Below are 24814 nucleotides of genomic sequence, written 5' to 3'. Positions count from 1 at the left end.
TAGTATCCCATTGGATAGTTCACACGTCAGTCATATTGACGTCCCCCTCCTACGCCAAACGTACAGGCCTGATCACAAATGTCTCTGTAGGACAAAATAGTGCACTATTTTGTGGATTATATACACCTATCTGACGACTAGGGCTCAATTTCGGCAGCTGAAGGGGTGAGTGAATTTTTTTTAGCTTATTCAGGATCAAAATAAACAAGGTTGTAGGTTGTATTATTTGCCTTTTAGCTAGGTGTTGAGGGAGACAGTGGTTGTAATAATACAAAAATAAATAAAATAAATGAGCTCTTGAAAATGCCTTACATAAAGCATTTTAAAGTGCAATAGTCGTTATTAGTTTTTTACTTGTGCAAATTGATTGAAAAAAGGCTCCACGTGATAAAAATTAGTTGCATTTTCACCATGTTTAGTGATGGATGAAGTACACTCTGTAAAATATTACATCAGTAAAAGTAAAAGTGCTCCCTTAAAACTTTCACTTGACTAAAAGTACAAAAGTTGTTACCTTCAAATGTACTTAAGTATCCAAAGTACTTAAATTTATTATTGCTATAATGTTCCTATTATCATTTTTGTCACAAGACTCTGCTTAATCAACTCAACTTTAAAAAAATAAAATAAAATAAGGCCATAGGTGCTGTGGCAAGCAGTTTCTTTCATCATTAATTCTTCTCTAAATGTTCTGCTTGCTGTTGAACTGACGCTGAACTGTATGTTTACGATTAGTAGATACCACCAAGCGCCAATCAAAACAAGTTCAAAACAGAGCGCGTGCTCGACCCTGATTGGTGGCTTGCTGTGTGTTTGAACAGTTACATTTCTATCCTCATAAATAAAAAGGAACGACCGATTTCGCAAAATGTAGTTGAATAAAAAGTGATAGTTGACTTTGAAATGATAAAACATACTTAAGTACAGTAATGAACTACATTTTATTTGTTACTTGTCCACCACTGATTATGTTTTCATATTATATTATATTATTTCATATTATATGTATTAAAAACGTGTGTTTTAATTAGCTGAGAGAACTCTTCTGGGAGAGCGGACTTCCTGTCTGGAGTATTTGATGAATGGGCTTCTTTTTCATACACATGAGGGCTTAGGTAATTACAAAATAAACAAATGAATAAATAAAGTAATAAATACATACATTTTTGATTAATGAATTAAAGTCCTAATCTTAAAAAAAACATAACAGAATGCAACTTCGACTTCTAAGCCCATGGTTCTCAAAATACTACTTAAGAATAACAAGTTTAAAAAATGTGGACATCTCCAACAATAACTCTCAGTATTGGGCAGTGCATTTCACACCTAGGTTTTTAGTGGTGTCAAACCTAAATCAGTTTACCTCTTTTAATACCATCATTACGACGCCACTGCTGTAGAAACCATCAATATTATAGAGAAACGCAGCACAACAACTTTAGCAATCTCATACAGTAAGAATGAATGGCTTTTACTAAAGCAAGAAACCCAATGAACACAATTCAGCAAGTCTCCTTTCACTGTAGCCACAGCTGCACCACTTGCATACATCATCAGCCAGCAGAAGCATCGATATTAACCTAATGAAATTACCCTGGGTTTTTTTACTTTTTTTTTTAAAGTCCATCTTGTAAATATTCTTGTAAGTTTATCTGCAACCAAATCTGTCAAAACCTCAGAAAACAGCTATCAAATCCACAGTTTGTGTAGTTTGCTACAGATGCGGTTTGCGAGCTCTGACTAGTGCGCGGTCTGACCATCCGATCAAAAGACTTGAAAATACTGACATTATTGTACACCTGCTAGATGGCCTCACAGTAACCAACTCGTAATCTGATCGGTTAAAGCAACAGCTTAAAGCAAAATGTAGTTCTTACATCTGCCTACCAATGACATCAGTGTCAATAACATTATACCAATATTTTCTATTGAGAATATAGAGATCTAGAGAACAGATAGAGAATCGAAAATACAATTCACAAACAGACGAAATTCACAGACAAGAGGACAATGTAGAATATGGGAAAAACAAAAACTAGAACTGTATAATTCGTAAATGGTTAGGTTAAAAACAAAAACAAACCATAGTGTGTTGTTGTCACGCAATGCAAATGTAAGCAGTTCAATCCTGAGTTTACTGTCTGTTCAGAGTTTCTGTACATGCTCTTTCCATGTTGGGTTCCTTCCAGGCTCTCCAGTTTCTCCCACCATACAAACACTTGCCACTAAGTGCACTGGCTGTGTTAAATTGCCCTTGGGTGTGAATGATGCCCTACAGCAGACTGCTGTCCTATTCAAAGTGTATTCCTACCTTGTGTACAGTGTTCCTGAGGTTGGCATCAGTAAAAGGGTAACTGTAAATGAAATGTGTGAGTGAGTAAATTCATTTGTCCTTGTTGAAATAGTTTTTATATAAAAGCATGTTTTAGTAACAATTTCAACAATTCTGAAAGCCTCGACGATTAAGAGATCATAACTGTATGATATCAAGAAATAAAGAGCTTGTAGTGTGTTTCCTTTAGTGCGTCATGGACACACATGGACGCACTCTCACGACCTTCTTCCATTCTCAGATTGCAACCACACCCCAAAGTAGGGCATAGGGCTGTGATTGCGTTTCAGTGTGGTGCAAATGTAATGCACAGATAAATGTAGAAATTGTGTACTGCTCACCCCAAGTCTGTCTTTAATTCTTAAATAATAATAATAATAATATTAATAATAATAATAATAATAATGCAACAGTCATGGAAAAGCAAAGCAATGAAAAGTTTTATTGTTTCAGAAGAAAAACAATGAAATTCACTATTACCAGTATTGTGGTTGCCTTTTTTTTTTTTTTATGTCACAGAAACTTTTTCATAATTTTACATATTTATTGTCTAATAATTGTTCATGGGCAGGGATTTTTGTGACATTGAACTGCAATGACAGATTAATTATTTTAGTATGTCGTTCTTTTTCTCCTTTCAAAAGAGCAAATTAGCTATATAAGGAGTGTAGAAGAATTGTGAAAGTTTTTTTTTTTTTTTGCATTCATTTTTGCATTCCAAAATAAAGAGCTCAAGGCGTTGGCAAGAATAACCATCTCTCTAAATAGCTTTAATTAATTTGCTCAAATGCACATATGCGCTTTTGGTGCCACAATATTTTCACACTATTTTCTGTGGTTTTGGAGGCTGCCAGTACGGATGTTGTTATGTCTATGATTAACTTTGGCTGCGGGTTCGAGTTATGCAGCCTGCACACTAAGGTTTCCTTCACAGTGCTGGGTAAATATTGATGCTGGTTAAATATCCAGCATGCCACAGTGGAGCTTACTTAGGAGGAACATCTGGAGCAAATCCAGAACCATCACCCTGATCAAACTCCAAGCTCACGGCCATTACTCCGAGGACCACACTTATACTGAATCACGGGATTTTCACGGGTGATATATTACACCGAATATAGCAAGTGAGAATGAATAAGCTGGGGTGAGAGAGCTTCAAATGTAAGCACTGAAGTAAAGTATCTAATGGGATCTCTGTTTCCCTCTCACAGACAAATCAAAATAAACTGTCATCAGTTTTGGTTATATGAGAAATCTCTACCATGTGTCTATAAATATCGCGTGTTTCCATTTTTATTCCTGTAGTAATGTTGTATCTGTTGTAACAGAATTTTTTAAGCCTAAACTGAAGCAAAACATGACAACCAGATGAGGATGGATACAGTTCTGTGGCTTTTTAATCATCTCTCTGGGAACTTGTCCCCAGGCTGAGATTGCTGACATGATCAGTAGAGTTCATCTGCAGTGAAGACAATCGCATACAGAAGAACATTCAAATACGGCTTCCCTATTAAGCAAGTCTGATCTACTGAAGACATTATCCCATCTTCACGTGTCACCTCAATTTCTCCAGTTCTCCACTTGTTAAATCCAGGTTACAACCCCCTGTATCTCTTTTCTTCACAGAGGATTTGGAAACCAAAATAGCAAAATGTCTTCTCACAAAAAACTCCATATTATCAATTAGTTAACAACAAGTGTCTATACAATACAAATAAATCTGATCTCATCCTGATGAGAACAAAATCCCAAATCCCTGTATTGTAGGTATTCCTGTTATTCTGTGTAACAATGCACGCCTTCACTTGAAGCATTTTAGTTTTATAAACAGCTCCAACTATTTCCAACAAGAAAAGTCCCTTTGTTCAATTCCCAGTAGGCCATCAAGTCTGTGTGATGTCTAAATCAGAGACCTGACATTAGCAAAGATGGCACCATGGGGGTGGTCACCACTGGTGTGTGTTTAGGAATGCTAAGTCAGCCGTAACCTTTCGAAGCGATCTAAGTGTAACTCTCTTCGACTCTTTTCCATGAATCGTGGCCAGAATCCTTGTTTCGGGTCAGAGTAAATAAATACATTTATAACATTCAGCCAGACACTAGTCAGTGCTAGAAATTCAACTTGGAAAATAAATAAACCTGTGTTTCCAGGTTGTTTATGACTCATTCTTATCAACTTTGTAGTGCTATGTCAATATTGTTATACTGGTTGTGAAAAGAATTTACATGTTGGTTTAATGTCCAACTTGGTTTCGTCCCAGGTTCTCTGGTTTCAAGGTGGATTAAACACCAAATGATTCCTAAATACTTTAGAAATACATAACTGCAACCCTACACGTGTGTACTGCTTTACCCTTATTCCTGCTGCCCTTTCTCTGACTCAACGAGATGTAAGAGGCTAGTATAGAAAAGTATGCATAGAATAGAAAACCTTGAATTATTAAGGCAGCTAGAAAATGTGGGCTAACAACATAATTAATTGATTAAAAGTTTGATCATGTTTGGTTTGAACGAACAAAAAGTAGCTATACATTCGCTTTTTCCAGGTACATTTGGAAATCCAGGTCCTGACCTCTCATTAAGCGCTAAAAATATCACCAAAATATAAATACATTACGACTTTCACCTAGTACACCCAAAAGAAAAGGTATGAAATGAAGAGGATATTCATGGGAAAAATGTAAGCCAGTGATTGTGAAAGAGTTTAGGCCTTCAGAGAAGGTCTTGCTGGCCACGATGGCCATCCAAAGAACCCATGAGGATCTTTTCAAAGGTTCTGTTTCATAAAACAGTCATTAGAAAATTTTAAGTACAATATGATGGCAGATTATACTAAATTCTGAATCGAGGATTTCTATGGCAGTAGTTATGTTTGATCTTGTGCATCATTTTAGTTCTCCATGTCACTAGAGGGAGCCACATTCTAAGATTGTGATCTAAAGAACTTCAGGATTTCAGTACTTGATGATCGTTGCACAAATACAAAAATTTTTAAATACTAATTAATATTTTAATAAAATATTGTAATAAAAGTGTAATAAAAAACACCCCATACATTAACTACTATACCTGATTTAACCGATAGCTTCCATGAATAGAATTTAAGTGTGTGTGTGTGTGTGTGTGTGTGTGTGTGTTCGCGCGCGCGCGCGTGCATGTGCTTTAAGTGAAATAACAGGCCGAGCCCAACAGTCAGACCCAAAGAGGCCTTTGAAGTGGCGTCCATCCCTCCATCTTTCTTTCATTCTCCGCCAACCACTGCTGAGGTTGAGCTCATTAAAAATCACACACACACACCCACTTCATTTACCACAACCGCACAAATCTACACACAGTTGCATGATGGCATCACCTCTGTCATCAAGTGAACTTTGTAGTGATTGACTGAATGTGAACACACAAACACACTTAATGCAGAGGACTTTTTTAATGTTTAAATGTGAAATGTTAACAGTTTATCGAAACAAATTTCTACACATTTTTTAACATACATGAAAAAAAAATTATTTCAGAGAGCTTCATCAGTTCATAAGATCCCAATGAAATCACCTCTGCCTGTTTACAGTTGTGTAAATTCCATTCATCCTTTCATTACTTTTACTCTGGTGGATCTGGAGCCTATCCTGGGAACACTGTGTGAATACCCCTTGGATGGGGTGTCAGTTTATTGCCCATTACACCCAGTGGAAAGTTAGTTATGTTGGTTAATTAGATATAGTTAATTCACATAAAGACATCTGGTAAGGAGAAGGAAATCAGAGAACCCAGAGAAAACCAACACATGGAAATAAATCATCAGATTTTGTACTTTCTTCTTCTTGCATTTTCAAACCAGACTCATTACTTTAATTTTAATCTATATGGTGACACGGTCAATATTTTTTCTTCTTAGTGCGCACCCATTTCAGTCCATCAACCTATTTCTTGTCATTGCGTGGCTTTTTAACCTCTGCTGTTGTATCATTTCCTGGCGTTCACACACCACAGATGTAGACTAACAAATCTAACAACAAACCAGGCAGAAGGCAACAAGAAGTATGGAGTTAACGTGGATGAGACAGAGGAAGTCAGTGATGTAAACATGACTGAAAACAGAAACATTCCTGATCACCTGATCATCATCATCTTTTCTCTGCTTGTGTTCTATATAGTGGTTGTTCTGCCTGGATACATTTATTAGATAACAAAAATTGAAATTCTTTAGTATCAATATATTAATATGATGTGAAGTCCAGTTACCAGCGTGACACTAAAACAGGTAGTAGTAATGACTAAGTTTTCCTTAAGTACATGTCAGAGCCCAAACTTCTTCACTTTAACTTTTACCAGAGTCTTTTAAAACATCAGTATCTGTACTTCTACTTGAGTGAACAATGTGTTTACTTTTGGTATCTCTGATCTAGAACACTTAAAAGACCATGTAGAAAGAAAAACCAAACTCAGGATCGCACCAGAAGCGCTGGATCTGTGAAACACAATGCAATTATATGCTTGCTTTTATAAGTACTGTTTTAACAATTAACTGCTGTATTTATAATGGATAATTTTTTCTTTATTTTAAAACACTTACAAAAAGATCAAGGCCAGAGTGAATAAGACATACAACATAAATTGAGTCCACTTTTCTGCTTTCAGTTTCCATGCTGAACAGCCTGCTTTACTCACTGCGTTTGACTAATGGAGGCCACGACACTGGAAATTAACTCACATCACACCGGGTCAGTAAAGTAAAGCTCTGCTGCCATCGATCTCTGGCTCTACAGCTTACAGGCGCTCCAGATAACTCTCTTTAATAGCTTTCGGCCCATCACTGGTTCAACATTCTGGCATTAAGCAGCATGGTAAAAGCTTATATGCTTAGATATTCAGACTGCTTTAACCATTAATAACACACGCAGGCTTTAATAATACAGAATAGCTGATCGTTTTCCATCTCTATTCCTCTCCCTGTCTCCTTCTTTCCCTCATGGCCTTGATCAGTGATGCAGTCATGTGTTGTGTTAAAGCAACTATTTCTGTGTCAGATTTTTTTGTCAAATTAGGACATTTGGTTAGTTTATAAAGATGAAATGTCTTTTGGAGAATGTTCGAGCTTCGGTGTTAAAAAAAATACTTCATGTAGTAGAAATGTTCACTTTGTCTCTAAAACTATGCTTCGTAAAAAATGTTATTTCTCCACAAATAGTTCTGATTAACTTTGTATGAACCCCATACACACTTATTAAGTCATAGCTGTTCCTTTTGAAACACAGATTATGGAAGTACATTTTCCTAGACAGCTTACAGCATTTATTTTCATTTTCTTTCATGATTATATTCATACTCGAAGCCTTAATTAAATGTACTAATGACCCAACCACCATCTCACTCATCAGTAATACAGACTGGGCCTACAAAAAAACACTAACACTAAGTGTAATAGAGCGCTTGGAACGAAGTAACTTCAAACTGATAATCAGCTGATTATAAAGGGATTATACTAAAGGGAAGAACTCAGCCTTGACCTTTAAAATAATGGAGCCATTTTAAAACATGGATATATTAATAAACATGTTACTGAAATCTTTTCATGGGAGGGCCAGTAAAATGTTCCTCATATCACCAAGAGTTCAAATGTTCTTGCCAATCAGAGCAAAACTAGCCAATAACAGGGGTTTGTGAGCTCATGTATTTGGAAGAGGGCAGATGGTGTCCTGTTATACTGTGCCGCATGAGCAGTAGTTCAAAAAGATGTGGTGACCCTGCCTTGAGAGAGCATGGGTTATCCTTTACCCATTCTAGGTAGTCGTTATAGTGAAAAAAATGGTGGGATGAAGTTTATTTATTGCTTTGCAGTGGATCCTAAGTCTATCGTGGGAACAGGCAGGAATACTCACTCGACCGAAAAGCACAGTCCATCTGAGCCCAGTCCATAGGACCCAATTCCATTGCAGGGCATCATCCACACAACCAATAGTTTTATGAACAATTTAAAGTCGTCACTTCATCTACCTGCATTTTTTGGGATGTGGCAAGAAACTGAAGAACCCTGAGAAAATATCTCAGGGTATATTGTATTGTATATCATTGTATATCTGCTTCAAATGGACATTCGGTGCAACCCAGATGAGAATGGGTTCCCTCTTGAGTCTGGTTCCTCTCAAGGTTATTTCCTTATGCCATCTCAGAGAGTTTTTCCTTGCCACAGTCGCTCATCAGGGACAAACATACTTACAAAGAACATATTTACATTTAATCACCACATTATTTGTGTAAAGCTGCTTTGAGACAATGTTCATTGTTAAAAGCGCTATACAAATAAAAATGAATTTAAATTGAATTGAATTAAAGGCTTTGTACCCTCTGTTATACCTTCATTTAAATAATTTCCACCCTATAAAAACATGTTAAATGCTTAGAAATGCTTTGAGGGGGGGTATTAAAAAGTTTCGAGACCAGTGGTGCTTACTGGTGCTATTCTGACCACGTGCGTTCCTACGTCTGATTTCATCATGGACAGCAAGTTAGTACAAAGCGTAAACTTTCTGCATGAAACTGGGCAAATCTGCTGCAAGGCGATGAGCATAAGCCTCGAAAACCAACATGATCTCACCTCTGCACTCAGATCCTTGAGAATGAAGAATTAGAAGCTAAAAAGACTATTATTTTGACCAGCACACACACTAGGCTGATGGTGGAAAAAGTAGGCTAGCTGCATTAAAAGTCGTTAGATGACCACATTCTGGATGGAGAAATCCTCAGCACTGCTGAACACATTTGTCTAGACCTCAGGACTATATTCTGTGCCAGAAGTTCAGAGTCACACCACAGGTCTAAAAACCTGAGAAATGCAGATATACCAGGCGTATTTATTATACGTTCTTCCCGTTCTGCATGTTCATTCTGGAAAGAATTGCATTTATTTGTTGAGATATGTAGCCACAATAACATTAGTAAGAGCAGCGTATTATGGGAACGATACGGATGGTTGTGTTTCACAATTGTGGCAGTTTTGTGAAACCGTTCACCACAGCCCCACAAACACATCCAAATACATTATATCCAGGGTGAGTTTTATGCTGCCAGAAATGTGTGAGTACACACAGATGTGCATGAAAACAGGACTGTCATGACTGGACAAAGCATGTTGGTGTTCTAATTTGTGCCACTTCCTTGCTCGTTCCATCTCTGAACGATTTCCCCTGAAGAAGTAACTGCTGAGTTTTCCATTTCCTTTTGGGTCTTTTTGTGCAGTTAATGTGTGAGCGTAATGTTTTTTGTGTGTGTGTGTGAGTGTGTGTGCGTGTGTGTGGTCTGGCTGATGGAGGTGAGAGAGAGGGTGTGTGCCTTTTCCGTCCTCTGTTTTGCCTCTCACAGCAAAGTTGTGTGACCGTAGCGTGTTTGAAACATGCATGACTTTTCAAAAGTGAATCATATGCTATTTATTGTTGATGTGTAAGTCTGTGTGTCAACAAGAGAATGAGTGTGTATGTAAAAAAAAAAAGTCTATCCTTTTCTCAATTTTTTCCACAGACAGTAAATGAGAGGAGAGAAGTTCGCCATGGGTTACCGTTAAACATCGGTCGGTTGTCTGTTCCCAGGCCAGGCACATGGATGCAGTTATGCGCCACCAGCTGTGTGTGTGTGTGTGTTGAGGAGTCACTTCAGGTCTCTTAGAGCTTTTAGTAGCATTAATGTCTTTGCTGTACTGGTGAGCACAGAGGAAGGAAAAGCATTTGACAGATGCCAGTCCACTGCTGTTCCCTTCTTGAAATAGCAAATCCAATTAAATGTCACTAATCTGATGTTCATGCAGAGTTAATAAGCCCTAGCTTATTAAAAACAGAAATGGTTTGTGCAGGAAGGACTTTCACAAGTAAAGCAGTTTCTTTGAATTAACTTTGTCTCAAGGCCAAGAACGACACGCTGTGAAAAACAACTCGCTTAAGGACAAATACTAGATTTAATCATGTTTTACTCATCATACACCCGTCCCTCATTTACAACACACATTACCATGTGTAACATCTCCTCATATCCACTGTACAGCTGTAGAGCTTTAACTCTTGCGGCAGCCTTAATAAAGACTAACTCAACACCAAATCTGCTATTTTGGACGATGTCGACAATAGGCGTGGGATGTAAAAAAAACAAATTTCTGCCCGAACGCTGTCAGGAAAAGCTTGACCTTTCCATGTCACTGCTTCACTGTTACTGAAGAGGTTTGTAGTTTCGGTTGCAAATGTCTAACCACAGACCTTTTCCCATTGCTCGACAGCAAACACTGTTTCGAACAAAACTATACAATAACTTTTAGGGATGCCATGAATATTTTTTCAAATCCTTTGTCCATGTAGTGAATAAAAACCACTACATGAAACCTACACTACACTACAAAAACCAAAAATAATCAATGTGATGCATCTGAACACGAAACCACACTTTCTACTGCGTACTGGAAAACTGCGAAGTGCTTTATTCCTCCTATACCTCATCACTTTTTATACATTTCAATTAATACATTTTCTGATAATGTATTTAGCAATTATTCAGATGTCACGATTTTCATCAGTTTGTCATTTAATATGCCACCCGGTATCTACAAAACATGCCTGTAAGTAGACAAAGCTATGTTTTCCCAACCTTTTCTGGTTAATAAGACCAAAATATAGCTTGCTAATATCCAACAATAGAGTGAAACTTGTACAAACCTTTTAATGAACAAAGTTTGACTGGTTGCACTGTTTGAACTGTGGGCATGTACCATATTTATTATTACTTAAGGTCCCCGAGTTCCGATCTTACAATGACAATAGTGATCAACAAAATTGTAAAAATGATTTTACGGTTAGCGTTGCAGGCAAATGCAGCAGCTTATGCTCCACCCTCCACTCGCAAACCGTCGGCCGCCCATGCCTCTGCAGCCGCATACAAAAATACTGTATAGTTCATGCAGTACGGTACAGTAAATTGCTCTGTTTTGCTAAATGATGTACTAAAATTTGTAAAATTATTGACATTATTATTAACAAATTACTCAATACTGATCAGCATTTGTTGAAGACCCCTGGGCAGGCTAGGCCGTGTCTCGACTTACGATATTTTCAAGTTACAAGGGGGTCGTCGGAACACCACCTGTATATAGATAATCCATTTGCACTACCACAAATCTACTGGACTGATCGGTGCTGCAGTGTCACTGTTTCTGCACCTTACTGGCTTATATTGTTTTTGTACAAAATTCTGTACACACATTTTATGTTGTGATCCCCAGTTAGTTTTGTGTAGTTATGTGGTTTGTGGTATTTTGTACATTTTTGTTGTCTCGGGGCCGTTTCTAGCCTTTTTGGCACCCTAGGCGAGATTCCCATTGTCACCCCAAAAAATGGCTCCGCCTTTCCACCACAATGCTCCTCCCCCACACCATACAAATCATTCGCTGAACATATTTGATAATCATTGCAAAATTGTCTAAATTTAAGTATGTAAACATATACAGTGGAACCTCGATACTCACGACATTGACACTCACAACCTCGATAGTTCGCGACTTTTCATTAGGAACCGGTCCAAGAGTAACTCGCGAAAAATCTAATCTGAAGCCGCGAGTGTCTTCGAAAGTTTGGAGTAACATGAGTTTGTATTAATAAATTACATAAAAATGTTTGAAAAACTATTTTATTATTGTATTATTCATTTAAAGTAGTAAATAAAACATTTATGACAAGTAATTCACAATTTTTGTTGAGTTTAAAGTAAAGTACATCTACAATTCCCCTTGAAAAATTAACCATCAAATAGAGAGAGTAAAAACCTCACGATTTTTTGTTACTCACAAGGGGTCATAGAAAGTAACCCCCGCGAGTATCGAGGTTGCACTGTACTGTATATTAAACTTATCTATGCCTAGAAACAGTGCTGGGTTGTATTATGTAGCACCTTCGTCTTGAGGGAACATGGTTTTGTTTCACTGTGTACTGTATTGCATATGACAAGAATGACAGTCAAAGCCTTGACTTGACTAAGGAACATTTCCCAAAATGGATATACCACTTTCACACTTTGGACCAGTGTACATGCACCCATAATCCTCTGTTAATTGTCTGTGTCCTCATTTAGATTGTATCGCCAACTTTATGTGTTTGGAAAAGTAGCAGAAGAGAAAAATGCGAAATTTGAAAAAGTCACGGCATCGTCAGACAGGGAAAAAGCCTGGAGAAAACGGGAGGGTCAATGCTGAGGTTACGATATGTTTAGAGTAATGGCACAAACAGATTCTGCTTAGGGCGACTAAGAGTTAAGATTTTTCCAAGTTGTGGTGCCCTTTGCTATGGTTTTCATTTTCAAAAATGATAGTCAGCGCTCCTCAGAAGCCAGTTTAGATCATGTGGTCTGATAGCCATAAGGCGTCTGAGGCATTAATTCCACAGGGGGTTCAAGACGGTTTTTTTTTTGACACCTCAGAGGGATATGACATTTCTTAAAAAAATTGCTGACACGTCTTATGATTCTTACCCCATTCTTACCCCCCTTTGTCTCCCTTATTCAAAACTTACACAGTATGCCTCATTATGTGAATATTTTCGTTTTTTCATCTCCCCTTATTCCCCCCGAAATATTTGAGAAAACCTTTGTTCCCGTTCCCATTCCTGGTGTGTTATGTCTGCTCTTAAGGGCAATTATGGTTAAACATGACTCTAAGCATGACAGACATTGTTTCGGGCCGAGCTAGTTCTTCTCTTAGCTCATCTTGTCAAGTTATTTTCATATATGTCAGAAAAGAAATCGCAATTATTCTCAATTCTGAGAAAATTAAGCATAAACATCCTCCTCCCAACACTCACTGGCACACATGCACACACCCCACACACTGAATACGGTTGGAACAAAGCCACAGATGCTCTTTTCAAATGTACGTTTGCTTGCTGGAAATCTTCACACCTGCATTTTTGTTTACATTCAGCTAAAAGGAAGACTTTATGCGTTATTTCTCAGCACCATACTGCTAAGGTGATAAAAAATAAAGTAATCACACCCCCATTCACCCACCATCCCTCCCTCCCACATGCCTATGTGCACAAAGTCCCCTCGAATTCTTTAGAAATATGTCTTCACCCACACACACACACACACACACACACACACCTCATGATCGTAATTGTAAACCTGTTCAAAGGCCTCCTGGAAAGAATCAGGACTAAACAATCATTGACGGTGAGAAAGTTAAGTACGATAGATAAGGGGATGATTAAAAAAAAGAGAGAAGGTGCGATAGATAGAGCTAGAAAAATAGGGTGGTGTGAAAATGAAAGAAGTAGAATGATACAGGTCGGAAAGACGGGTACAAATAGACAGAAAAGGAAATAGAGAGAAGGTAAGAGAGACAGATGGGGGATATGCAAAAAAAATGAAAAGAGGAAGATAAGGCAAAAAAGATAGAGAAACAGGAAGGGAGAAACGGTAAGACAACCAGAAAGAGAAAGAGAGACAGCGTGATGGGGACAGACAAGAACAAAGAACATAGACACATAGTAAACAAATTTAAAAGAGAGATGGGAGATAGACATCATACTTTTGAGAAAGCAGAGAGAAAGGTAGGGCAAGAAAATGTAAGAAAAGACAGACAGAAAAACTGAGAGAGAAAGACTGTGATACAGAGAACATGAAAAGGAGAAGAATGAAGAAGACCGAAAGGAGAGAAAATTAAATAGGAGGTGTTTTGAAACTAAGAAAGCTATAATACTGAGATTAGGCATGAAAACGAGTCGGTAGTAAAAGAGATAGAGATGATAAAGGAGGGAATATGAAACATTAGATACAAATAAAAAACAAGATATTGTGAAATAATCAGCATAGTGGCGGGGATGGGGGATGGGGGTGGGGCAAAGGATTGTAAGAGAAAGAAAAAAGTGAGCATGAAAAAAGTGAGAGATGTGTCATGAAAGAACGACAGCAGGAAACTGTTAAAGAGAGAGAGCGCACGAGAGAGAGAGAGAGAGAGAGAGAGAGAGAGAGAAGAAAGAAGGTGTTGATTACTTTTGTTTATCAACTCATACTAATACATACATGTAATAATATATTATTTCTATAAATGTATTAAATGTATGGAAAAGAGAAAACCGAAATATCACATGTACATACAGAAAGTATTCAGACCCTTTACTTAGTACTTATTTTAAGCACCTTTGGTAGCAGTTACAGCCTTTTTTGGTATGACGCAACATGCTTTGCACACCTGGATTGGGGGTTTTTCTGCCATTTTCTTTAAAAATCCCCTCAAGCTAGGTCAGGTTGGATAGGGAGCATTGGTGGTTCATGTCAGGGCTCTGGCTTGGCCACGCTAGGACATTCACAGTGTTGTCCCTAAACCACTCCTGTGTTGTCTTGGCTGTGTGCTAAGAGTTGTTGTCACGTTGGAAGGTAACCCTTTGGCCCAGACTGAGGTCCTGGGTATTGTGGAACAGGATTCTATTGAAGATATCTATGTATTTTTCTCTATTCAGCTTTTCCTCAAGCTGCTTTGACCAGTCTACCAGTCCATACTGCTGAAAAACACCCCTTGCTTTACCATGCTTTACTTTCGGAATGGAGCTCAGTCAGAGGTTCTTGGTCACCCCTCTTCCTAAGGCCCTTCTCCCCCGATTGCATAGTTTAACCGGTGACCAGCTTATGGAAGATTCCTCTGTCGTGCCAAACTTCTTTAGTGCAGCAGAAGTTGTGTAGCCTTCCATCTGTGCCTTGCGACAATCCTGTCTCTGTGCTCTGAAGGCAGTTTCTTTCACCTCATTGCTTGGTTTTTGTTCTGAGATATATGGTCAGTTGTGAGACCTTAAATAGTGTGTCTTTTCAAATAATTTCAATGAATTTACCACAGGTGGAATCCAATCAAGGTGTAGAAACATCTCAGCAATGATCTAGAGAAATGAGAGGCACACAAACTAAATTTCAAGTGTTGCTGCAAAGGGTCTGAACACTTATGTACCTGAATCTGAACACTTGTAGTATCAGGCTGCAACATAACAAAAGTGAAAATAGTGTTTTGACTGTGTGGGTCTGATGTACTAGGCTCCTTGCACCTGTTTTAGATATAATTAGTTGCCATTCTGTTATATACAAAACCGCCAAGTCAAAGCATGCATGCGGCAACATGCAAAATGTCCTCTCTTTCATACGTATGGATTTGAAGTAGGATCACACAGATGTCAGCTCAAAAAACAGGTGGAGAGATGAAACGTACAGCCGATTGCCTTTTTCATTTGATGTACTAAACTTCGTGGTAAGCCATTATTATTTTTGTTTGCCTCACAAAATTAGCCAAATGAAGATTTATCTATACGCATCATTGCTGGGTATTTAAAAAAAAAAAAAAATCCTATGAATAAAGTCACATAGGAATTTAATCTGGAAACCACGAAAAAAAATCACTTCATATCTTTTAGTGGAAATACAGTAGACAGGACCCTGGAAATGATCTAGAATAATACCTATGTATACTGTGTGTACACAATTACGTTGCATTGGATTACATGAAAAGGTTTTTTTGCACCCTGCTTCCCTATCCAACAGGGAACCAGTCTGTTATTAGGGTTCTATATAAAACCCCTAATGGTCTTTTTTTACATTGTCTTTGTGATTTAAGACCCAGACCCAGACGCTCTGGCCTAATTATTAGGTTGTGATTTTTTTCTTCCTGGTTTTGTCTTGGATTATTTCTAACTCTGATTACATTTGGTCATTTGGCAGACCCTTTCGCCACAATGATGTAGATATCAGGAAGACTTAAAAATTATTTATAGTTGAAAGTGTTTTAATGTAAAACCATTTTGAGATTATATTTATGTATGTTATATGAAGCCTATTACAGCTCCTTTAGTAGAAAATAAAGTCTTCAAGCATCAGTTCTTGTGCTTAAAAACAACTTAAAAACAAACCCCATATTTTTAGGGTGTAACCACAATGTTACAATCCACCTCTAGTTTGTAAATCAGGGCTGAAAATGAGTTGTCTTTGTCCCCTTACCATGTTTGTCTGAAACCTGGCTTGTAGGGAAGTGAGTGGGTGTGGAAAAAGGCCTTCACAACCTCTTCCCTCCTCAATCAAATAATGATCCATGACCCTCATACTAACTATCTCAAGCTCTGTCTTGTGTTTTTGTCCTAATTTCCCAACAAAATTGCAGGAAACACAATCTATTCTCGTTGGACTTGTTGTTTTCTTTTTCTTCCTTTTTTTTCCTTCATGTGAGAAATAAATGTTGGGTATTGATTCTCATGCAACTGCATGGGAACTGCAGCTTTTGTGCTTTTTTCAGGCTGGTTCTTCCTACAAGCGAGAGTACTGGAGTTACACTGTACATATAAATACATTTTTACCAAGTTTACCAAATACAAACTTGACCAAGCTTATAGCTGTGATAACCGATAACAGGAACTTACTTGTTTCCTGGACGTTCCATGACGTCAACCACAATTATAAATTAATGAAAAGTATGAGGTCATGCGTTAACAAACAAACATTTCAATTGTAACTGTCGTATTACAAGAATAAAACATTTTCAGGAACTTTTATGGGATGTAACTTGTCCACTTTTGTGGTAGTAGCAGACACATTGGTTATTATCCCATAATTCAGTTATTGGGAGTGCTTTATTTTTTGAATATGTAGGTGTAAAAAAATCATTACAAAAACAACAAAGTCATAATGGGTGTATATGTGCTACAGTATTTTACATTCTTAAAAACAATGTGAAAGGTCTGTGGACCGAATATATCCATTTTATTAAAGAATTCTTGACTTCGTTTTAATTATCCACAAGAGACTTACTGTATATTTTTCATTGTCACGTCCTGAATTTTGTACAGAGCGATATCAACTTGCCATGTGGAAGGAACGTCTCTGGAAAAGAAGAATTGAAGAATCTGACTGGGTTTATGTAAGAATCCATGTAGAGCATGTGTAGTAAATTTATTTTCTAGAATATTTCTTACTGAATCACTTATTTCGCAGTGAATATATATATATATAGGAAAATAATGGCGTTTCTATGAGTGACATTTTTTTTTTTTTTAGTTAATAATGAAAAACAGTTCTTGGTAGTGGAAACTGGGTTTATTGGTAGTGTAATGGGCACTGAAGCAGGACGATGTCACTGTGGGAACAAGCGAGAGGGAAAGGGAGAGAGAGAGAGAGAGAGAGAGAAAGAGAGAGAGAGAGAGTGAGAGAGAGAGAGAGGGCAGCTCTTATTGGTCTCAGCAGAGTTAAATCTGATGAGAAACACTACCTTAAAACAGACTACTGTAGTGAGACCCCCACTCTCTCTCTGTCTCTTTTATATTTTTTGTCTAATCCCTCTTTATTTATGATACCCTCTCGTCCATCCCTTCCCAGAGACGTGAGAAGGGTTGGCTTATCACTGTCAGGGTCCCCGTGGTCAAAACTTCACGGGAACTGTGTGGGAACCGTGATGTTGGCCGAGCTGTTCCTTTCCCAGAATCCTCCTCTCCGGTCCGCTTAGGAAACATTCCCGGACTAGTTCTAACTCGCCGCGTCTTCTCACGAGCGCTGGGAAGAGCGAGGCCTAATGGCTTCCGCATGGACGCAGGTAGCAGTGACCCAGGAAGTGGTTTCAGTGTTCCATGAGAAACCAGAGAACGTTTTGAACTTATTATTTGCTCTGTATTTTTGGGGTTTTTTTTGTTTTGCTTTACTTCCTTGTTTTTGCCCATCTGGAGTGATCTGGTGTGTATGACCTATTTTAAAAGATTGAGTATAAATGGTGACACAAAGCAACGCGACCCAGTCGGCTACGTGGAAAAAAATCAGACCTTTTTACATGTGAATTTGCTGCTTGTAAATGTGTGATTGTTGTCAGTAATTAAAATAACACCGTTGCAGGTTGTTCTGCTGTGGTGATGTTTATTAGCCTGTAATTGAAAGTGTGTTCGTAATTATTAAAGATTATGTGAGACACGTTTTTGAGAGAAAGGGTTGCTTCTGATCGAAAATTGGTAAATGACAATCCCCATAAGTTGCTCTGGATAAGGCCATCTGCCAAATGCCATAAATGTAAATGTAAATGTTGTGTGTCATCCTATTACCCCTGAAGTTCTACAGCTCCCATGGGAGAGGGAACGAGAGCGTGTGGTTCCCATATCTCTGGATGTAATCAAGGAAAGACAATGGAACATATGAGTGTGTGTGTGTGTGTGTGTGTGTGTGTGTTTGTTCGGACAATGTCAATGACTAGCAGTGATGCTAATGACACAAATGGAGACGAAACAGACTTTGTGGCAATGTGTGTAGGATGAATAAGTATGTCTATGAAATCAATGCCTTCCTGCAGCCTAAAGGCCTCTGTTTGCGTGTGTGTGTGTGTGTGTGTGTGAGACATGAAATGAGTAATTCTCCTGAGTTCCTCTAATTAAAAACTTGTTCTTTCAGCCCTTTTCACTCTGTGGGAGAGCCGTGCGCTGAGATCGTGTTGAAACACAAGGAAAAAGTCACAGTGCTGAGAGAAGATGGAGATTCTGACTCAATGTTGTGGGCTTTGAGTTCTAGTCTTTTTTAATGGGTTTTGTGGTGGGAGATGGTGGGGAGTGGGAGAGCGTAACTATAATAATGTATTTTAATTCTTTGACTCAAAATGCGTAACCTTCTAACTTTAACATTAACCTTGCCTTTTATATAGAACCATATTTGTATAACAAATTCACAATTTACAGTCAATGTTACTTACTGTGAGGAAATGTTTATTTAGCATATTTGAGTAGCGTTTTTTGAAGGCAGTCCTGTATAAGAGTCAGTGGAAAGGCTCTAAGTTTTCCAGTAGGATGGATTTATTTAATAACACACACACACACACACACACACACACGTGTGTGTGTGTGTGTGTCAGTCATATTTTAACAATTTGCAGTACATAATTTATCTAAACAGAGTACATCCTAGCAGTGTCTCAACGTACTGTACCGCATATACGCTGCTACGTTTTCCTGACGTGTAAACATTTATTTATGTATTTTTTTCATCATTATAAGATAAAAAAATCATAAGTCAAACCAACGTAACTTAAAGACTACCTTTATATGTATGCACACGTACACTGCAATGCTGGTTAATAACGTGACAGGTTGTGTTTCTTTGTTTATCTTAATTTCAACAGAACAATGCTGGTAAGGCCTGGACGTGTTTTTTTGGAGCACAAAATTTAACTAAAAAAAGGATCAAATCTATCAAATCTATATACTATACACCCCCAGTGTCATACTTAGGAAATAAAATAACACTTGTTGCCAAATGACTGCAGTGAAATGGGAATAAAACACATTACGGTGTTGAAATTCTCACAGCAAATCCATTGGACAGTCACTCTGAGTAAAGGGTTTAATTCCTTTCTGAATTGTGGTAAGAAAATGTGTGTATTTGTGTGTAAGTATAAATGCCAGCTATTTCAGGATGTCAAAATATACTGACTTGAAAATGATGCTATTATGTCATCACATCTCATGTTTTTTCAAGCAGTTGTGAAAATTAAAGAAAAGCTTTATATCTTCAATGAATTTGTGTGTTTCTGGCTGACAAACAGATTAAGTAGCCTTCGTCTGCTAACAGTGACGATGTGTGAAGCATTTCAGGTGGGAACAGTTCCGTAGTAAGTGTGAATACGTGTTGTGCGTCTTGCTTTCACACTAGCCCACACACACACACAAATGAACGAGTGTAAGTTTCTGAGAAGAAGTGACACACCCACACACCTACATCTGTCTTCTTTTTGCTTTAGCTGATTAAATACAGGGCTTTTGTCCTCTGCGTGAGTCTTGCACACAGGACAAAATATTTGCCCCACAGCACATCCAACAGCGAAAGGAGTAGCAAAACAGATGAATGGAAAAAGGGGAAATTGGTGGGGGAAAAGAGGACTATGAAAGGAAAAAAAAGAGGTTTATTTGTGATGGGAGGAAAAAGATTATACTTTTACAATATTTATTTCTTAATGGATTGTGGTGTGTGATACAGATCCTACTTTCTACCTTTTTTCTTTTCTTTATTTTCCGGTGTGGTATACATTAAGCATGCCAAACCATGCTAAAGTGAATATTGTGTGTGATCTTTATTGATACATTTTGTTTACACCACAGAAATTTTTTCATCATTAAAGAATGAGAAGCACTTTTTTATTCATTTGGAGTTATTGTCAAAGTAGAAGAAAGTATAGTTTTGTAACATACCAACACATGGCAGCACAATGTTTCACGCACAGTCATAGGGGGCACTCAGCTGGTGCTATTCTTACCACGTGTGTTACCATGTCTGTTATTCTGACCATGTGTGCCCCCTTTTACCGAGCTCTCTTTACACGTTTTACACGTGGAAATAAAATTATCTCACTTCTGCACCCACCCTACTCTCCAGAATTGGCTCCTGCATACTTCGCTTTTCTTCCGAAGATGAGGTTTCCGCTTAAAGGTCGCCGTTTTGACACCACTGTGGAGATCCAGTGCGAATCGCATCGAAACTTGATATAAATCAGACTATAACTCTTGATTTTTACAAAGCAAACTTGGAAAGTTCTAATTTATGTGTTTCAGGAAGAGGTAGGTCTTCAACCGTCGCTTAAAATAGCCAGGGACTCTGTTGTACGGACATCTAGGGGAAGTTCATTCCACCACTTTGGTGCCAGAATAGAGAAGAGCCTTGAAGTATACTTACCTTTCATTCTGAGAGAAGGTAGTACCAGCCAAACAGTGCTGGAGGATCTCAGACAGCGTGGTGCAGTGTGAGGAGTGATGAGGTCTATGTGGTAAGATGGTGCTGGCCTATTTTTGGCCTTGTAGACAAGCTGAATCTGATATGTGCAGCTACTGGACGCTAGTGAAGGGAGCGCAGCAGTGGGGTGGTGTGGGAGTTATGGTGCTGACACTGGAACCTCCTTCCACACAACACCATGCATGACGATATAAGCTTTAATGTTCTTATATGCTATAGCAAAAAGGGAGGTGGAATTTTAGTGCTTAAGGCATTCAATCTGAAGGTTGTGAGTTCAAATCCCAGCCACACCAAACTGCCACTCCTGGGCCTTCCCAGGGCCCTTAACTCAATAGCTGCTCAGTTGTATGAATGAGATCAATTTAAATGTAAAAATATTCAAGATGAACCATTTAAACCACACAAATCAAAGCGTGTATATTTGCAGTCTGCTATTTTTTATTTCCGATGAATTAATGTTAAATAATATTCTGTCTGACCCGCCACATTTGTGACTCGCACTGGATATGTTTTTGTTTTCTATGTATATAAGTAGGTTGTCAGTTCATCTTTGTGACCTCAGTGATGAGTCAGATTTAATCAATCAGTAGGATTCCAGGAACCCAACTAATTCTTAATCCTAATTCTTTTTCCTCAAATATTTTATTGTTTGATGTTACTTTAAATAGAATAATATCAAGGGAGGTGGTAGGAGGTGGTAGCTCAATGGTTAAGGTTTTGAACTTTGGATCAGAAGATCATGAGTTCAAATCCCAGTACTACCAAAGTTGTCACTACTGGGCTCTTGAGCAAAGCCCTTAACCCTCAACTGCATAATTATAAGTCACTCTGAATAAGGGTATCTGCCAAATACCATAAATGTAAATGATGTTTATTGCACGTCGAGTGTTGTGCTCACATAGTGCACAAAAATAACACAATACATGTTTTATTTTTTTTTATTTTTTATTAAAATGCATCAAAAACTACATTGTTTGCACACAATGAAGGTAGACTATAGCAGAGCATGGTACAGAGTCAAAAAAATTACAATATACAGTGAATGAAAAACACTATTTGTTCTTTAGGAAATGAGCCACCAAACACTTGGCGCTATACTCAACACACACGACACAACTGTTTGTACAGCTTGAGATGAACCTTTTAGTCCTATCGTTTTTGGCTCTTTGGGCATGCAAGTCACCGGACTAGCCATGAAAATTACAAAATGCCTCGATTTAATAAATACACAGATTTGGTCATTTGTCTAAGCTAAGAGACTGGATGATGGGTCGATGTACACATAGATGGATGTAACTATAAAGTTTTCTGCTTGTGCTTTCGTTATACATCGACCAGCCATGAAGGGCTATAAGGCATATTGTGTGTGTCATGGATGTTTCCTGAGTCATATTGACTGGATTGTCATTAGCAAAGATCGCAAGCCCAAATCTGGAAGCATGGACTTAAACTTAACAATATGAATCGCATCGAGAAAGTGATTCCACGTTGCAGAGGCACTCGCTTCCTAGATTTAATTCTTTTATATAATTAAACGACAGCTTCCTCGTTCCTCTATTGTACAGGAACTTCTCTCGCTCGTTTGCTCAGTGTGAACCACGGCCCCGGGCTCAGGACGTTAATTATGTACAAACGACAAAAGAAAAAGAGACGAAGCGGCGTCACAAAGGCTTCAAAGTGGCTTTGGAGCGGAGCGAACAAAGAAGGCGGCATTAGGAGAACCAGTGGCCTAAAGAATGGCTGGCGGTCGCTGAAAGACGATCTCACTCCCACACTCCTCGGCACATACTCGCTCTTTTCGTCCTGGTTCTCCCTTCAGGTAGGGAGAGCAGGTGTGGTGGAGTGTGAGCGGCTGGGAAAGGCCTCTGGCTGCTCAACTATTGTGCACAAGACACACACACACACACAAACCTGAAAGGAAGGGAGGAACATATTTCTGGCCACTTTATTTCCACTGTGCAAGCTGTGTGTGGTTTTGTCATTGAAATAATGAGAGATGATCAATTTCATATGTAGTTATCATCTATCGTTTCAGTTGCCTCATTGATGTGAGGAAAGATGGGTAATTAAGGCGCTTAAAGCTACGTGTGTTCTTCATTCTTTACGAGGCTAGGGTGACATCATTAAATGTAACACTTTGGGCAACAAAAGGAAAGCGAGCCATCGTGCCTGGAAGTATATTCGATTATGAGTTATCATTACAATGAAATTTGACCTCTTTGGACTTGTTTTTTCATGGATAAGATTTCCTGGGATTTTATTTTGAGGGCTTTTCCTTTTTTTTTTTAAATAGAATGTTTTAGTGCACTGGAGCTACATAGGAAAAAAATACATTATGTTTAAAATTGGTAATCATTTCATAATTTAGAAATAATATATTACAGTAGCATGACTGGCAATCTTATATTAAATCATAGAATTGACAAAATACAAAAAAAAAGCTAAAAAAGAAATTAGATAAAAACAAAAGATAAATGCTTTTTTGTCATCCTGGAAACCTTAAGAATAATCATAGAGCTGGCTCAAATAAATTAAAGAAACCCAAACCATATTACTTAGTTTAGACAAAAAATTATGGCTTGAAACAAACAGAAAACAAAACAAAACAAATTATTACTGTAAGAACTGTTCATACAACAATTGTTCATGATTGTGGTAGACAAATAAAAAAACATACAAAAAAAAAACAACTGCATTCATTTCGTACGCTTAATATCAATGCTGTACCGTCAAAAAGGTAAAAGCTGATTGTAGCCATAAATAAATCGATTACTTTGTCCCAATGCAGCATGTCCTCAGGCTTTCTTGAATGTCAAAGGTCATTCTCTGAACTTCCTGAAGTGTCTGTTTTTTGGTTTGGCCATAACTCCTGCTATTATCCAGCTGCTCTTGTTACGGAATAAATCTAAAGGTCAGTCTGTTAGAGTCTGTGCTATTTTTTTTACATGAACTTCTTTTTCCACTCAGTTCAGTCTTAAAGCACATCAAGCCTCGTGAAATACATGGTATACCATTTAAACAACTGAAAGATACTGTCTCTGAAGGAAATGAAAGCAAAATGGAGGGGGGGTTAGACTTGACTGAACATGCAACTCTTCTGTCGTTCTCTCCTTCCTCAGTAAGGCCTCCAGACGGACTCGTCCATTCGTCCTGTTGTGCTCATGGCACTCGGCGAGTTGCTGTGGCTGCCGTCGGCCTCCACGCCATCGCTGCCACCGAGCAGGCTGCCGGCTCCTCCTCCTGACCCCGAACCTCCACCGGCCGCCGTGCAGGAAGTCAGCATGCGGGTGGGTGAGCGCTCTCCGACCGTGCTCCCGGCGGTGCCGCCTGCAGAAACCATGGAGAACTGGTAGGAGCCTGCTGATCCGGTGCCGTAGTACAGGTGGTAGGGGGACGAGTTGGTCTGGAAGTGCGAGCTCTGGTTTTGGTTTCCAGGGTATGGAGGGGGCAGGTAGGTTGTATAGCGAGTGGAAGCAGGAACACCTGTTACGCTGAGACCCCCGATGGTTGCACTGGATGGGTTGGTGGAGTAGGTGAAGGGGCCTGGGTAGTGCATGTGAGGGTCAGAGAACCGCGGCGCCGTGAGAGGAGACAGGGAGGGAAACGAGGTGCGCTGCTGGAACAGATCCGTACCTGAGAGAGAGAAACGGAAATAGACATTTCTGGTCAGTGACAGGAATCCTGCTAAAAATATACACCTTTAGAATATCACTGATGTCTAATATGCACAGCATCACA

The 24814-nt window shown here is 38.6% G+C and overlaps 1 protein-coding gene and 1 long non-coding RNA gene across 3 annotated transcripts in view; one reads left to right on the top strand and one right to left on the bottom strand.

Moving 5' to 3' along the window:
- Nucleotides 1-79: 79 nt before the first annotated feature.
- Nucleotides 80-18504, top strand: LOC124375556. Its single transcript, XR_006923709.1, has 3 exons — nucleotides 80-165; nucleotides 17173-17243; nucleotides 17699-18504. It is a non-coding gene; the product is annotated as an uncharacterized LOC124375556 (long non-coding RNA).
- Nucleotides 18505-22002: 3498 nt separating this feature from the next.
- Nucleotides 22003-24814, bottom strand: part of runx3 (RUNX family transcription factor 3) — a 48964-nt gene continuing 46152 nt past the window's right edge. For both annotated transcript variants that reach the window (XM_046867697.1, XM_046867707.1), the window contains one exon: nucleotides 22003-24709. In XM_046867697.1, coding sequence (XP_046723653.1) covers nucleotides 24192-24709 — 518 coding nt within the window. In that variant the 3' untranslated portion in view covers nucleotides 22003-24191. The remainder of the gene's footprint in view (nucleotides 24710-24814) is intronic.

The sequence above is a fragment of the Silurus meridionalis genome, chromosome 2 (assembly GCF_014805685.1).
Source record: "Silurus meridionalis isolate SWU-2019-XX chromosome 2, ASM1480568v1, whole genome shotgun sequence".
NCBI lineage: Eukaryota > Metazoa > Chordata > Actinopteri > Siluriformes > Siluridae > Silurus > Silurus meridionalis.
The sequence above is the reverse complement of the archived record's forward strand: the minus strand, read 5'-3'. Positions and strand labels throughout refer to the sequence as shown.